At 55.2% G+C, this 16190-nt stretch overlaps 1 protein-coding gene across 1 annotated transcript in view; it reads right to left on the reverse strand.

Annotated features, from left to right (window-relative positions):
• Window positions 1–16190, reverse strand: part of LOC116956883 (cAMP-dependent protein kinase type I-beta regulatory subunit-like) — a 110028-nt gene that overhangs the window by 49302 nt on the left and 44536 nt on the right. Inside the window, exon 5 of the mRNA XM_032978750.2 lies at window positions 14298–14344. Within this exon, the coding sequence (XP_032834641.1) occupies window positions 14298–14344 (47 nt within the window). The remainder of the gene's footprint in view (window positions 1–14297; window positions 14345–16190) is intronic.

Genomic DNA, 16190 nt, shown 5'->3' on the forward strand with positions numbered 1-16190 from the left:
GCCCCCCTGACCTGCGGCCCCCCTGTAGTGCGGCCCCCCTGTAGTGCGGCCCCCCTGACGTGCGGCCCCCCTGTAGTGCGGCCCCCCTGATGTGCGCCCCCCCCCCCGACAATACGACCAACGTGAGTTATTTTGTCTTGCAGGCGGTGTGGCGGTCTTTTTGGCGAAATTGGCTCCCCTTCTGGAAATTAGTGAGGAACACCGGCTTAAAGTGACAGACGGACGGATGTAAGCACAGTCACGCACAAAGATCCCCGTGTAGCCCTTAAGAGACTGTTGGGGCAAGTGCTGTTCGCGAGCACCGATGAAAGTCGGCGTGCCACGCAAGGGTGGTGGTGTGGCCAGAACCACGCCCGGCCGCCTTTGTCTCCCAAGTGGCGATGTTTGCACACAACACCAGTTACTCATTTGAGGCTGAGTCGACCTAGGGGAGGCCCATGACCGGTTCAGATAATCGGGAATCGAACTCGGGTCGCCGGGTTCGTAGTGCGGCGCGCTAACCAGCCACACTGCCGCTCCCCTGAAATATAACGACACGCACAGACTCGCACCCATTCTGCAGCGGCAGTGATGCCCACATTATCACGAAGCTCAAAGCGGGATCACTCGCGCAGCGCCGACCGGAAGCCGTCGTGCTTGTCGCAGCGCATTTAACCCAGCAAGCATCAGAGAGCGACAGCAGCATCAGAAACGGCACCAGCAGCAGCAGCAGCAGACAGCAGCGGCGGCGGCAGCGGCGGCGGCAGCATGGAGCAGTCTCGCGAAAGTGAGGTTTGCGCCCCGTCCGTCCCGCCTGTCAGGACGCTGCGATGGAAACACAGACGGCACTCGGAGCGCGCCCAGCTGTCAAGAGGGGAACCCGGATCGTGTCACCCGATAGTTACAACAACGAAAATAAATAAATAAAGATAACCCCCCCTCCCCTGCCCCTCCGCCCCCCCCCACACCCACCCCATCGCGGTTTCTAAGAAGAGCCTCTTGCGGCCTGTGACCCCAAAGCAGCCAGCCGCAGCACAAGAACGGGGGGGGGGGGGGGTGGTGGTAAGGGTGGCCGGTGGTAAAGATCACAGCGGCAGCACCAGGTGAGAGAAAGATAAATCGTGCCCACAGTGGTTTGTGGTCTGCCACAAGAACTCGCCGAGCCGGCGTTTGGTTCGCGGCCATGGCCTGACGAGACAGAAAGACGACGACACACACTCGCGGATTACACGACGCGGCTCTTCTGAGGCACGCTCGGCACCGCGAGCGTTCGGTATCGCCGCCACCCCTCGTCGTCTCGACTGAGCCGACGTCGGAATCGTGGTGGGCCCCCCCCACCACCACCACCACCACCACCGCTCGCCTCCTCCCTCCCCCCACACCGACGCCCCCTAACCCGACCGTCGACCGCGATGAGACCGCGAGGCTCGGAGAGCAGCCGTGGAATGCCCGGGGCCACGACTTCTAGCACTGTTTTTGTTTTGGTCGCCGCGTTTTTTGGCAATTGAGAGGGCGAGTCCCGAACAGCAACACAACTTTACGCCCAAGTGTCATTAGTTCTGGATCGTCGTTACGAGCGTAGTCGTAACCCACCCGCCCCCGCCCCCCTTTAAAGGATGGGCGGGGATCAGCTGTTGCATGAACGCTTGGAAAGCATTAAGAATAATAACGAGGGGAGTGGTGGCACTTTGGATTGTGCTCTGCTATGAGAACACGGTGGCCGGAGTTTGATTCCCAGCCGTGGCAAATATCTGAACCAGCCCTGGGCACCCTCCCACCTTCGCCAACTGGCACCGATCAGCCTGGTGAAGTATGGCCAAGAGGGCTATATACTGATACTGATACATTAAGGGATGATAGGGATGATAGGGATGATGATGTTGTTTATGACGATGATGGTAATGGGTGGTGATGATGATGCTTATGACGATGATGATGATGATGATGTTAATGATGACGATGATGATGGCCAGAGTTGGGCTGTGACGGATCCTTCAACTCGCAACCGTGGGTCGGTTCGTATGAGGATGGAGCGACAGGTAAAGGAGCGGAATTCCACCGTGGGGTCGTGCGAGGAGGAGAGGACAGAGCCAAGGAGAAGGAGGAGATGGCAACGAGGAAACGTGTCCCATCGTGCAGAATAGAAAAATCTGGGCAGGATCGAGAGGCCCGCAGCTCCTGGCAGCAACAATCGCGATGACAGAGGCGGCGCATTAAACAATATCTGCGTAAAACACGCACAGAAAAAGAGGCACCGCATTACCTGCACTAACACACACACACCGCAGTTTTCCATCGTGACGTCTCGTCATAGAATCCCGTGACCCACGATGATTGCCGGGGGCCTGGCGGTCACGGTGGCGTGCTCGCCCGCTCGCCCGGACGCTTGCCTGCCAGCCCGCCCGCTCGCCAAAAACTGCCCGGGCATCCACTCGCCGTTTGCCGAACTTCGCTCACTCGCTCGCCCGCTGTACCGCGCGCTCGCTCGCTTGCTCACGGTCACTCAGAACTAGCAGCCCCCATCTGGGTCTTGACACGGTCCGTGTGGCCTCATTCCTGTGTGTGTGAATACGCGCGTGTTTATGTGTGTGTATGCTTATGTCTGTGGCAAAACAACCACCTACCTCCTCGCGGTGCCGGACGGGCAACTCTGTCGTAGAGTGTGCTGTGGGGGGAGGGCCAATTCCGATTGGCTCCTCCCCTAATGGCGTCTGTGTCCACCACAGTGGCTAAACGGGGGCTCTGGACGGGTGCGAGGGGCTGGTAACCCCTCCACCTTCAATTAATTACCACTAAACCACGAGTTAAACTGAAAAAACTAATAAGCTTGTGCCGGAAGCCTCGGGGGGACAGGCGTCTATGACGTCTCCTGGCCAAACCCCAATTGGCGGAGCCAGGAGATTGAATCTCTACCCTCGGGGCTCCTCCAGAAACAACAAAAAGCCACTACGGATAGCCACGTGGAATGTTCGAACGCTCACTGCGGAGGAGAGGCTACCACTCCTCTGTCGGGAGCTGGACCGGTACCGCCTGGATGTCTGTGGCATTCAGGAGGTCCGGTGGACCGGTTCTGGCTCCTGCCACGATGAGGGGTGGACAGTCCTCTACTCGGGGCAAGAGACTGCCAAACAACAGGGCGTGGGAGCGTGGCGGTGAGGTGTGGAAACCTGTAAGCCCCAGGCTACTTTGGGCTCGCCTTCCCATCAACCGGAGGCGAGGAGTGGTGGTCGTGGTTACTTATGCCCCCCACCGAAGACGAACATCCGTCATGGGATGCAGGCAAAGCCGATGAGTCAGATGCCTTCTATGACCTCCTGTCACAGGTGCTGGCTAAAGTGGCCCCTCGGGATAGAGTCATCTTGTTGGGTGACTTCAATGCCTGAGTTGGTCATGATGCTGGCACCTGGTCTGGAGTGATTGGAGGGCATGGGCCAGATCAGCTCAATAACAACGGTAGGAGGCTGCTAGATTTTTGTGCAGCCCATGGTTTTGTAATTACCAACACGCTGTTCCGACATCGGCGCATCCACACAACATCATGGATGCATGCCCGGTCCAAGCAAGAACATCTGCTGAACTACATAGCGACAGACCAGCGGATGCGAGCCCATGTCCTTGACACCAGGACCTACCATGCAGCTGATCTGCCCTCTGATCATCGACTAGTCATCTGTAAGATGCGCCTGCCATTCTTCCACTCCGGTGGTGGGTGTACACCCAGGACCCCATTCCAACCTAAAGTGGCCTGGTCTCAGTTATCCGATGAAAGTTGCAATTGAGAATTTCATCATCACTTGCGGCTGGGATTGGCATCATCCTCCCACTCCTCCTGATGTCGAGGGTAAATGGGTGAGGTTTAGGACTGTGACTCATGCAGCTGCAATGGCTGCTTTGGGTACATGGTCCAGACCTCCCCAGAGACCCTGGCTGACAGAGGAGGTGTTCAGGATGGTTGAGAAAAAGCGACAGGCCCACAGTCATCGGCTATAGAATCCCACATCAGAGAATGAGGAGGCTTACCGCAGCCTTCGCTCGGAGGTTCGGAGAGCTGTGAGGCGCTGCAAGGATGGGTGGTGGTCGCGGGTTGCTGAGGAGATGGAGTCTGCCTCAGTGGCCCGCGATCACAAATCTCTATTTAACTCCATCAAAAAAGTAACGTGCAGCACCACACCTATTACCATCATTTGGGGAAAAAACAGTGATCCAATCTCCGACCCCAAGGAACAGGTTTGCAGATTTGCTGAGCATTTCTGTGAGGTCCTGGGGGAGGGAAAAATCCCTCAGCCAGGAAAACATCGTGGCACAAAGTGAGGATGACCCTGCTGAGGCTGCGGTGCCTCAAATATTAGAAGTCACCCCCTGTGAGTGGCTGGCTGAAGTACCATTTGTGGAGGAAGTACTGAAGGCGATCTGGAGTCTGAGACCAGGAAAGGCAGCGGGCAGAGATGATCTCCCAAGCGAAATGCTTAAGGAGGGTGGCGTTTGTGCACAGACTGCCCTACATGACATCATAACAACAGTCTGGACCACTGGCCGGGTTCCACAGGATTGAAAGGATGGCCTGGTGGTCCTCCTCTTTAAGAAGAAGGGGGACCACACAGACTGTAACAACTACAGGGGCATCTCACTCCTCAGTGTGCCGGGAAAGGTCTTGGCAAGGATTATTTAACATCGCCTTGCCAGGCACGCTGTGGAGACGCTTGAGGAGCCCCAGTGCGGTTTCAGGAAGGGGCCGTCCTGCGCAGATGCCATATTTTCTGTCCGTCTGCTACAGCAGAGTTGTAGGGATTTCAACAAGACCTATATCTCTGCTTTATTGACCTGGTCAAGGCCTATGATACCATCAGTAGGCCTGGGCTCTGGGTTGTTCTTCGTGCTTTTGGAGTCCCTGACCCTCTGCTCACGATCATTAAGGACCTTCATGATGGTGAGCGGGCCCGGGTAATACTACGTGGCCGGGAGTCAGAGCCATTCTCTGTACACCTTGGGGTGTGACAGGGATGTCCTCTGGCTCCCACATTATTTAACATCTATTTGTACCACGTAGTTCGTGAAGCCTTCAATAGCTGTACCGGGGGAATCTCCATTTGGTACAGATATAATGGGAGGCTGATCGATGCCCAGGTACGGTCAAGGGATGGCTCCCTATTGCTCAACCACGTTATGTATGCTGATGATTTGGTAATAGCTGCTCATTCAGAGGAGGAGTTGGAGACGCTGCTTCTGAGACTGGAGCATGCCACTAAGAGATGGGGCCTTACCATCAGCCCCACCAAAACTAAGCACCTGCCTGGGTATTTTGTACCATCGGACACTCCACCCCCACAACTCCCAATCGGTGATGGGGCAATTGTGGAGAAAGTGGAGAGTTTCCCATACCTAGGCAGTGTGCTTATGACTGGCTCCAGTTTAACAGCAGAGGTCTCACTCCGAATCAGTCGAGCGGCAATATCAGCTACCTGGTCTGTCGCTCCGCACTAAGCTTCAGGTCTTCTCAGGCCACGGTCATTCCCTCCCTTCTCTACGCTTGCGAAACGTGGACCCCCTTAAAGGAGCATCTTCACCGGTTGGAAACATTTAGACTGGCCTGCCTACGATCCATCCTGGGTTTAACCAGGCTGGATTGTGTGAGGAGCTCAAAAATCCTTGAAAGATCTGGGCAAGGTCCCATCGGTGAGCTCCTCCGGCAGGCAAGGCTGCGTTGGCTGGGTCATGTAGCCCGCATGCCCAGCCACCACATGCCGAAACAGCTTTTGTTCGGCCGGATCGAGGGGACTAAATGGGCGCGGCACGGGCTACTGAAGAGATGGAGTGATGTGGTACAGGAGGACGTGGAGCTGAGTGGACTTGCCGATGACTGGTACCAGCGGTGTCAAGATCGGCCTCTGTGGAGGAGGCTTGTGAAGGACGCTATTGGGCATTTGGAGGCAGTCGCCCTCCAACAACAACGGAGGGCGGAGGAGCGACGCTCACAACAACGAGCGGAGCGCCGGGTGGCTAAAGCACAGCAGGTTGGCACAGTAGAGGGCACAGGTAGTGCACCAGCCAGTCATCTCAGTCAGTCGACCCGTGGCACCTGGGTCTGCCCCGTGACCTCCTGCCCGCGGGCGTTCGACACTTCACGTGGCCTCAAGGTGCACATGGCCTGGCACAAGCGTCGTGGTGACGTCACCACCACTTAGTGGCGAATGGCGGTGGGTGTTGTTGTATGCTTATGGAGAGAGGTGGTGCAGTGGTTCGTAGCACGCTACGAACCCGGTGACCCGAGTTCGATTCCCGCTCACGGCCAACACCAGTGACGATTATCTGAACCGTTCATGGGCCTCCCCTAGGACGACGCAGCCTCAAAGGAGTACCTGGTGCAGTGCATAGTAAACATCGCCACTGGGGAGACAAAGGCGGCCGAGCGTGGTGCTGGCCACCCACCCCCTCATGCGCCATGCCAGCTTTCATAGGTGCTACTCACTAACAGCACTTGCTCCAACAGTCTGTTAAAGGCGATACGGGTGATCTTTGTTTGTGTGAGCTCCTCACAATCCAGTCTGGTTAAACTCAACATGGATCATAGGCAGGGCCAGCCTGAATGTTTGAAGCTGGCGCAGGTGTCCCTGAAAAGGGGGTCCACGTTTCGCAAGCATAGAGAAGGGAGGGAATAACCGTGGCCGAGAAGACCCGGAGCTCCGTACGGAGCAACAGGCCAAGAAACTTCCATGTTTCGCGTTATGCGGCCGATGAAAATATAATGCCGCTCGATTGATCTTGAGTGAGATGCCCGTTGCCAAACCGGAGCCGGTAACGAGCCACTGCCAAAGTATGGCAACTCTTCCACTCTCTTCACAACTCGTTCCATCGAGAGTTGAAAGGGTGGAGTGTTTAGTGACATACCCAGGTAGGTGTTTTGGTGGGGCTGATGGTGAGGCCCCACCTCTTAGTGGCACGCTCCAGATTTAGCAGCAGGGTCTCCAACTCAAGAGTGAGTAGCAATTACAAGATCAATAGCATACCTAACACAGTTGACCAGTAGGGAGCTATCCCTTCACCGCACCTGCGATCAGATGGAAATCCCTCTGGTTCATCTATGTGAATCTTTTTCAAACTACCTGGAGACAACAATGTGTTGTAGTGTAGGGCACAAAATACATCCCTGTCACGTCTCTGTGGAGGAGGCTCGTGAAGGACGCTTCTGGGCAGTTTGGAGGCAGTCGCCCTCCAGCAATAACAGCGGAGAGCAGAGGAGCGACGCTCACAACAACGAGCAGAGCGCCGGGTGGCTAAAGCACAGCAGGTTGGCACAGTAGGGGGCACAGGTGGTGCATCGGGCCCCTCCTGAAAGAGAGTCATAAGACCCAGTGAGGCTCTCCTGAGTGAACATGCCATTGGTAAAATAATAATAAAAAATGCTCGTTGTGTTGATAAGACTGGTTTCCGCCATCACAATGCAGACTTCCCACCGCTGGTGAACGCAGAGCCACGATTAGCGATGAGCTCCACCGTAGGTTTGTAGACATGCGAATTCACGTATGCAGCGTAACCTTAAGAACCAAAATTAATCAATGAATCAATATTGATCAACGACCCTGCACGGTACTTTTGTTTGGGCAGGTAAGATTCCGATTGTCACGAGCCCATCGAAATTGACCACTCTCGTCATCGTCATCATCACCTCCCTCTTGGTGCCATCGATTAAAAATAAAATATCCACAGCAAAGAGCCTTCAAAAACATTCCAATCCATCCACTCACAACCACTGGCACAACCTCCACAACCACCACCACCTCTACCCCCACCCACGGCTGGCACCGACTCGCACCTGGGTCAGAGCCCAAGAAAATCAAATCTGCACAGGCATCAATAACGCGAGTGAAAAGTTTACACGCGCGCACACGGCTTTGGCAGCGGCAGCAGCAGCCACACGGCGTCACGTCACACGTCCGCTCGCATTCCAGACCCGATCGCTCCGCTTGCACAACACACGCACGTGCATGGGCACAATCGTCGTCGTCGGAGGAGGAGGAGGAGACGTACGTCGCATTTGGCAGAACTCGATCTGTCTCTCTGCCCTGCTTACTGACTTAAACTCAACTTTTTGTTTATGTTACTAGGTAAGGCCCACTAAACTACACAGCTCTTTTTCAGAAGCGACCTGGCCGCACACGATAGATCAACGAAGTGGCTTATCGTGCGGCAATTTATAGCAGCAGCCAAATACTCTGAACGCACGTCGATTTTAAATACGGAGGGGGGAAAACGGGAAGACACGGAGAAAAATCCACGCGACCGCGGCGAGAACATGCAAACTCCAAATATACAGCAGCAGGCGTCAGGGTCGGGATCGAACCCGCGACCTCCTGTGTACCAGGCGAGGTAGTTAACATCTCCTAGCCACCGTGGCGCGATCCACCTCTTTGGCTGCCGCTCCGAATGTCGCTCTCAACCGTGCCGTAACGTCGTTACGTTGTTTTACCAGGTGAAGCCCACTGAGCTACACACAGGAATCAGGGTTGGGATCGAACTCACGACCTCCTGCATACCGGACGAGGTAGTTAACATCTCGCCACCACGGGCGCCCTTCTTTGCAAAATAAAGAGCGTCGTGCCTTTTTATTTCTCAGCGACAGTCATCGGTGACTGGGCCACCAGACCACCACACTCGCTACACTCAGCTTCGTCTCACGTGGAATACTTCCCACCTCCACGAACCCACACTGACCAGCACGGTGAAGTATGGTCAAATAAACCCTCTGCAACCGTCAAGGCGAGGGCGGGGGGCGGGGGCAGCATGAGGCCCTCATCCAACGGCCTTCATTGGTGCTCGCTAACAGCACTTGCCTCAACAGTCTGTTAAAGGCGATACGGGGGATCTTTGTCTTATGGTGACGGAGGAAGTCTGGGATTTGAAGTCGGGATATCAGAGACGCTGGCTCGGCGCCATAACACAGCCATTACGAGCCCCCTGAGGTTGAAAGGGAGAGAGACGAGAGAGAGAGAGAGGAGAGAGAGAGAGGAGAGAGACGAGAGAGAGAGGAGAGAGAGGAGCGAGAGAGAGAGACGAGAGAGAGAGAGGAGAGAGAGAGAGGAGAGAGAGAGGAGAGAGAGAGAGGAGAGAGAGAGACGAGAGAGAGGAGAGAGAGGAGCGAGAGAGAGAGAGACGAGAGAGAGGAGAGAGAGGGAGACACTCGGTCGACACAGGGCTCGAGCCCAGATCCCAGCAAGCGGTGCTGGCTCGGTGTCTCCGACCGATGGGCATTAGCATGAGCACCCCATCAGTCACCCTGCCACCTCTTGCATAATCTCATCAGCTCATGAATCTGGAACACAATTAGCAAAATGTCTTCCTATTCTTCCCCCTCCCCACCCACCGCACCCCCCCGCCCCCACCTTATTTGCGTCGTTCACCCCTTTTGTGATGACACCGTTCGGTTCTCGGGGCTTTCTGTTTTGTTTGCACCGCTGGGGCGCGCTGACCGCGGCCGGCCCTCCGCGGCCGCCCCTCCGCCCCTGATGTGGGCGGCATCGGTCGGGCGGTGCAACTGTGAGAAGAAAGTCGCCCAGTGGATGTACTATGGAGAGACTACCACCTCCTCCCCCTCCACCCCCGGTCTAATAGCCCGTCTAACCCTCAACCCCGAACCTCCGTCATAGGAATGAGGAATATCCAGTGCTGGCCCAGGGCCGCCAACAGAGAAAAGCAAAAATAAAACTATTTTTTATTTTACCAGGTAAGGCCCACTGAGTTGTGCAGCTCTTTTTTTTTTTACAACCGACCCAGCCACGAATGATTGCGCAACGGAGTGGCCGATCATCACGTGCAAATTTATAGCAGCAGCCAAATACGTGATGTTGATTCTAAATGTGGGAGGGAAAAAACCGGAGGACCTGGAGAAAAATCCGCATGACCACGGGAAGAGAGAACGTGCAAACTCCAAATATACAGCAGACGTCATCGTCGGGATCAAACCCACGACCTCCTGTATACCCGGCGAAGTAATGAAAACTTGGCCACCGTGGCCCTCTCGCTGAGGTGTGGCCCACGTTGTTGTGTGTCTATTCGCGATGATGGGACGTGGTGATGGGACGCGGTGACGATGGGACGCGGCGATGGGACGTGGTGACGATTGGACGCGGTGATGATGGGACGTGATGATGGGACGTGGTGATGGGATGCAGTGACGATGGAACGCAGTGATGATGGGACGTGGTGATTGGACGCGGTGATTATGGGACATGGTGACGATGGGATGCGGCGATGATGAGACGTGGTGATGATGGGATGCGGTGATGGGACGCAGTGGCCATGGGACGTGGTGATGGGACGTGGTGACGATGGGACGTGGTGACGATGGGACGTGGTGACGATGGGACGTGATGGGATACGGTGACGATGGGACGTGGTGACGATGGGACGTGGTGATTGGACGCGGTGACGATGGAACGCAGTGATGATGGGACGTGGTGATGGGATACGGTGATGATGGGACGCGGCGATGATGGGATGTGATGATGGGACGCGGTGACAATGGGACGCAGCGACGATGAGACGCGGCAACGATGAGACGCGGTATGAGTTGCTATGCCCTGCCGTGCTGCTCAGAGTGGAAGCTGTGGGAAAACTGCGGTGGATATAAAAAAAAGGCATTCCTGGCAAAGTTTGGATTTCGGCTGCCAGAGTTGCGACTCCAGCATGAGATGAACAGTGCAGGGCTCACTCGCTCGCTCACTCACCCACTCGTTAGCTCATTCACTCATTCACTCACCCACCCACTCATTCGCTCACTCGCTCACCCACTCGTTCACTCACTCGTTAGCTCATTAGCTCGCTCACTCACCCACTCGTTAGCTCATTCACTCATTCACTCACCCACCCACTCACTCGTTAGCTCATTCACTCATTCACTCACCCACCCACTCGTTAGCTCATTCACTCATTCACTCACCCACCCACTCATTCGCTCACTCGCTCACCCACTCGTTCACTCACTCGTTAGCTCATTAGCTCGCTCACTCACCCACTCGTTAGCTCATTCACTCATTCACTCACCCACCCACTCACTCGATAGCTCATTCACTCATTCACTCACCCACCCACTCGTTAGCTCATTCACTCATTCACTCACCCACCCACTCATTCGCTCACTCGCTCACCCACTCGTTCACTCACTCGTTAGCTCATTAGCTCGCTCACTCACCCACTCGTTAGCTCATTCACTCATTCACTCACCCACCCACTCACTCGATAGCTCATTCACTCATTCACTCACCCACCCACTCGTTAGCTCATTCACTCATTCACTCACCCACCCACTCATTCGCTCACTCGCTCACCCACTCGTTCACTCACTCGTTAGCTCATTAGCTCGCTCACCCACTCGTTAGCTCATTCACTCATTCACTCACCCACCCACTCACTCGTTAGCTCATTCACTCATTCACTCACCCACCCACTCGTTAGCTCATTCACTCATTCACTCACCCACCCACTCATTCGCTCATTCACTCATTCACTCACCCACCCACCCACTCACTCACTCGCTCACCCACTCGTTCACTCACTCGTTAGCTCATTAGCTCGCTCGCTCACACCCACTCGTTAGCTCATTCACTCATTCACTCACCCACCCACTCATTCGCTCATTCACTCATTCACTCACCCACTCACTCACTTGCTCGCCCACTCGTTCACTCACTCGTTAGCTCGTTAGCTCGCTCACGCACTCACCCACTCGTTTGCTCACTCACTTACTCGTTCTAAGACTCGCTTGTTCATTCGCTCGCTCGCTCACTCACCATCTCACTCACACACTTGTTCAAAGGTTCGCTCGCTCACTCGTTCAATCGCTCGCTCAGCCACTCATTCACCGACTGACTTGCTTGCTCATTCACCCTCTCACTCACTCGCTCACTCACTTGCTTGGTCCGTCGCAGCAGGCTATGTGTTCTGCTGCTACCCTGCATTAATCCATCTTCACGGGACACCTGGTGGACTGTTATGATTGTATTGAAGAGGTAATTAGTTTAAAATTATTGCACCTTAAAAAATTATACAGAGTGAAGCAGTGCATTCCAATCGTGAAGTCATGAGTTTGAATCCCAGCCAGGGTTAACTCATCTCAATTGTCAGCATTATCATCATCCTCAGCCGATGACCAAATCATGTGGACTGTTATGATTGTATTGAAGAGGTAATTAGTTTAAAATTATTGCACCTTAAAAAATTATACAGAGTGAAGCAGTGCATTCCAATCGTGAAGCCATGAGTTTGAATCCCAGCCAGGGTTAACTCATCTCAATTGTCAGCATTATCATCATCCTCAGCCGATGACCAAATCATCTAGGACCTCGTCAGATCTCCAAAGATAATCAGAGTTTAGAGTGGATAGTCCTTGGATGGGCGACCACCAAGCGCAACAGGTTGATGGGAGCGGTGGCACGGTGGTTAGCGCACCGCTGTTGGTACCGCTCAGCACCAGCACTGATGAATATCTTGAATCGTCGACTCAGCCCAAATTGAATATCTGCCGCTGCGTGCAAATATTTCCACTTGGGGAGACAATGGGGGCCTGGTGCCGTGCCGGCCTTCACAGGTTCGACTCACCAACAGCACTTTCCCCAACAGTCTGTTAAGGCTATACAGTGTTGGGGGGGGGGTTCCATTGCGAGTGCGCGCAATGGAACTGCTAGCCGTGGTGAATATATCTCTCTCCCTCCGAGTTGACGTAAAACAAACGGGTCTATCCCCCTCGGCCCCGGACTGGCAGGCCAGGTACAGTGTGGGAAACGTGACGCGATTCCAAACTCCCAGGCCCGAATTCCGATAACGGCGTCCGTATCGCGGGCAGCAGCTTGGTTCTCGCGTCTCAAACTCCTCCTCCATTCCAATGCCCCCCAACCCACACCTCCTCCTCATCTCTCTCCCCCCGCCTCTCCCCCCCCCATCACCTTCCACCCACCGCCTTCACCAAGGTCGTGTCTCACTCGCTCTCACTCTCTCTCTCTCTGCATCTTTCACCCTCACTCCGCCGCGTTCGATTCAATCCTATCTCCTGCCCCCGACCTGGAGATTTCTTGGCACGACTGGAGACCCCGTTAGCTCACGCCGCAAGGACCCGCTTCGTTCTGCCACAACAGACGCACTCAAATCACAAGTCCATCAGTCCGGCAGCCTCCGGTTCTGGAGCCGCGTGTGGCTCTTCAAGCGACTCCCGCTTCGTGACCGTTATTCATTGAGGGCCCGCCGTCTCGTATTCACCACGTTGCGTTGCGGCTCTTCAAATGTTGAGGGTCTTTTTTTTCTTGACCGAATTCAGGAAAAAAAATGGCTCTTCTTGTTGTTGGTGGTGGTTTGGTTGCCGACACCTGAGCTAGGCCACGACTTCGATTCTAGGACGAAGCCAACCCGAAAGTCGAAGCGCGATCGTCAGCTTCATACGAACACAATGGAAGCCTCACCCCTGACTGTAACCCTAAACATGAATCCGACTCTAACCCCAATGCAATCGTGGACTTTAATTCCAACACAAACCCGACCCGACCCTCAATTCACAATCATCAGCTCCGACACGCACAATAAACCCAACTCTAACCTCCAATTACTTTGTGACTGCTCTCAAACCCAACTGCAGCCTCTTTATGCGAACGCCAACCCTAAACCTCACACTCAAGGCCCTGAACACGGTTCTATCTCCAACACTAACCCTCGCGATTAGAACCCTAGGATTCACGCTAGGAGCTAGTGTGAGATAGTCTTTTTTGTTTTAATTTTGCTTACAACGGAGACGGTGTGTCCATCTCGCTCATGGACGGACGAGTCTAGTGACGGAATGGCGGTCTGCGGAGGGAGGCGCGCACGCCGTGAGAAGGTCACCGAGGGATGAAGCGACGAGCTCGGCTCACGCGTGCCAGCGGGATGGATCGTGGCATCGCAGGGCCGTGTGGCATAGCGACAGTGTGGGGAGGCCGTCATCCAGCAGTGGATAGGCCTTGGCTGCTGCTGCTGCTGATGACGACGATACTGATTAAGGTCAGAGTTAGCGATCGGGTTACGCAGAGTCGAATGAATGTTTAGGGTTCGGGTTGAGATTAGGGTCAGGGTTAAAGTGAGGGTTCTGCTTAGGGTTACATAATTAGGAATGTAATTAGGGTTATCGCTGAGGTGAGGGTTAGATTTAGGATTACGATCAGGGTCAGCGGTTAGGGTTAGGTTTAGGGTTGAGGTTAGGGTTAGAGTTGGGACGATAGTTCGGGTCAGGGGTCAGGGGTTGGGGATAGTCGACCCCAGCGCGACCCGCACCGCCCCCCCCCCCCCCCCCCGAGTGGACTCACGTCAACCTCGCCGTGATCGATGACGTAAAAGTTGTCCCCTTCGTCGTCTGCGGAGAAAGAAAAAGACAAGGGACGAAAAAATTAATCAAGGGATGGCCGCGATGGCAGCCAAGGAGGAGGACTTGGGGGAGGGTGGGGGCTGTTGGTAGGAAGAGGTGGGGGGGGGGCAGTAGACAGCGGGTAGCGGTGGTGGTGGGGGGGGGGTTGAATGAGCCGACTCGCGCACGGTCACACGCGCACCGGAACGTAAAGCCGGACAAACGGCGGGACGCACCACTGCCCCATAAACATTGCACAAAGATATCGTTGTGTTGGCGGCGGGGAGAGCACAAAGGGGCCATCGAACATCCCAGCCCCCCCTCTCTCCCACCCACCCCCGCTCTCCCCCCCCCCCAGCTCAAACATCTCCATCATTACACCCACCAGCCCCCCCCCCCCCCCACCATCAGCGCCACTCCCTACCACCCACAAATGTCCCCCGTATAGCCTTAACAGACTGTTGGGGCAAGTGCTGTTCGCGAGTAGCACCTATGAAGGCCGGCATGACACACGAAGAGGTTTGGTGGCCAGCACCATGCCCAGCCGCCTTTGTCTCCATCGTGGCGACATGTACATATCGCACCGGGAATTGAACTCGGGTCGCCGTGTTCCTAGCGCAGCGTGCTAACCACTACACTACCGCTCCCCTACCACCACTACCGGCACCACGCTCGCTGCCAACACGACCGCAACCACCACCATTGACACCACCACCATTGTTACTATCAGTCATTGCGCCACCTCGATCACAGTGACCGCCACAGCCACTGGTTCATTCTACCATGGCAATCATTGCCACCACCAATGCCACCACTCCAGCCACAAAAAAACTACGACTGGACATCTACCGCAAGCACGACTACAGCCACCATTACCAATAATGCCACTGCCACCACCACCACCACAAAAAAATAAAGATGCCCAGTATAGCCGACATCGTTCTGCTGTGGAGCACCTGTAAATGCTTCCCTACACGCAGCAACTTCACCACCACCACCGCCGCTATCACCCCCCTCCGCCTCCACCCTGCCCCCCCCCCCATGCCACTTGGCAGGTGCTCAGTCGGCAGTGAAACCTCCCAGTGTGCGATGGCCACAGGCACGGCCCCCCCCCTGTCCCCCCCTCGTGCCGGGTGACAGAGGCCACCATTGTTAAGGACAGAGTCTCCCTACTCGGTCAAAAATGCATCTCTTACACCACCCCCCTCCACTCCCACCCACCCACTAACCCCCTACCACCACCCCCCTCCCTTCACTCATACCCCCCCGCCCCCTCACTCCCATCCGTATCTTTGCATCTCAAGCCTGGTCAATGCTGGCTGGCTTGTCAAATTTGGCTGTTAAATTATTTTCTCCAATGACAACAAAGAAAATGACTTGTTAGCTCGATGGGTTTTACTGGGGGAAATAAAAACTTCTCCCCGAGGCGCTGCGAGACAACGGATCCGTCGTCGGGAACTGTTGTTGACTTCCCCGCAAAGCGGTACTCGTTTTACCGACCCCAGAGGGATAATGGGTCGAGTCAATCCCTAGCCAGGATTTGAACGCGCGACCAGTTTGGTTAAATTCCTGCACTGGCAACTGGCCACACGTTTGATTGACAAGTGACTCTGCGGATGACGCAAAAGGGAAAACCACCCCCCCACCCCAACGTTTAATGAGAAGCTATCGAATTGATTTCAAATGTCCACGGGGGATATTCTCTGACACCTGACACGGACGGGGTGGTGCGCCGCTCACTGTCAAGACTTCCCGGTGGAGATTTATCACGGCAACGTGAGACCGAAGACGCAAGTGGGGCTTGGGGCAGGACGCGTCGCCGCGCGGGACGCTGGCCGGCGGTCGAGACTGACCG

The sequence above is a fragment of the Petromyzon marinus genome, chromosome 3 (genome assembly GCF_048934315.1).
Source record: "Petromyzon marinus isolate PM22_M1 ecotype Great Lakes invasive population chromosome 3, UKy_Petmar_22M1.pri1.0, whole genome shotgun sequence".
NCBI lineage: Eukaryota > Metazoa > Chordata > Hyperoartia > Petromyzontiformes > Petromyzontidae > Petromyzon > Petromyzon marinus.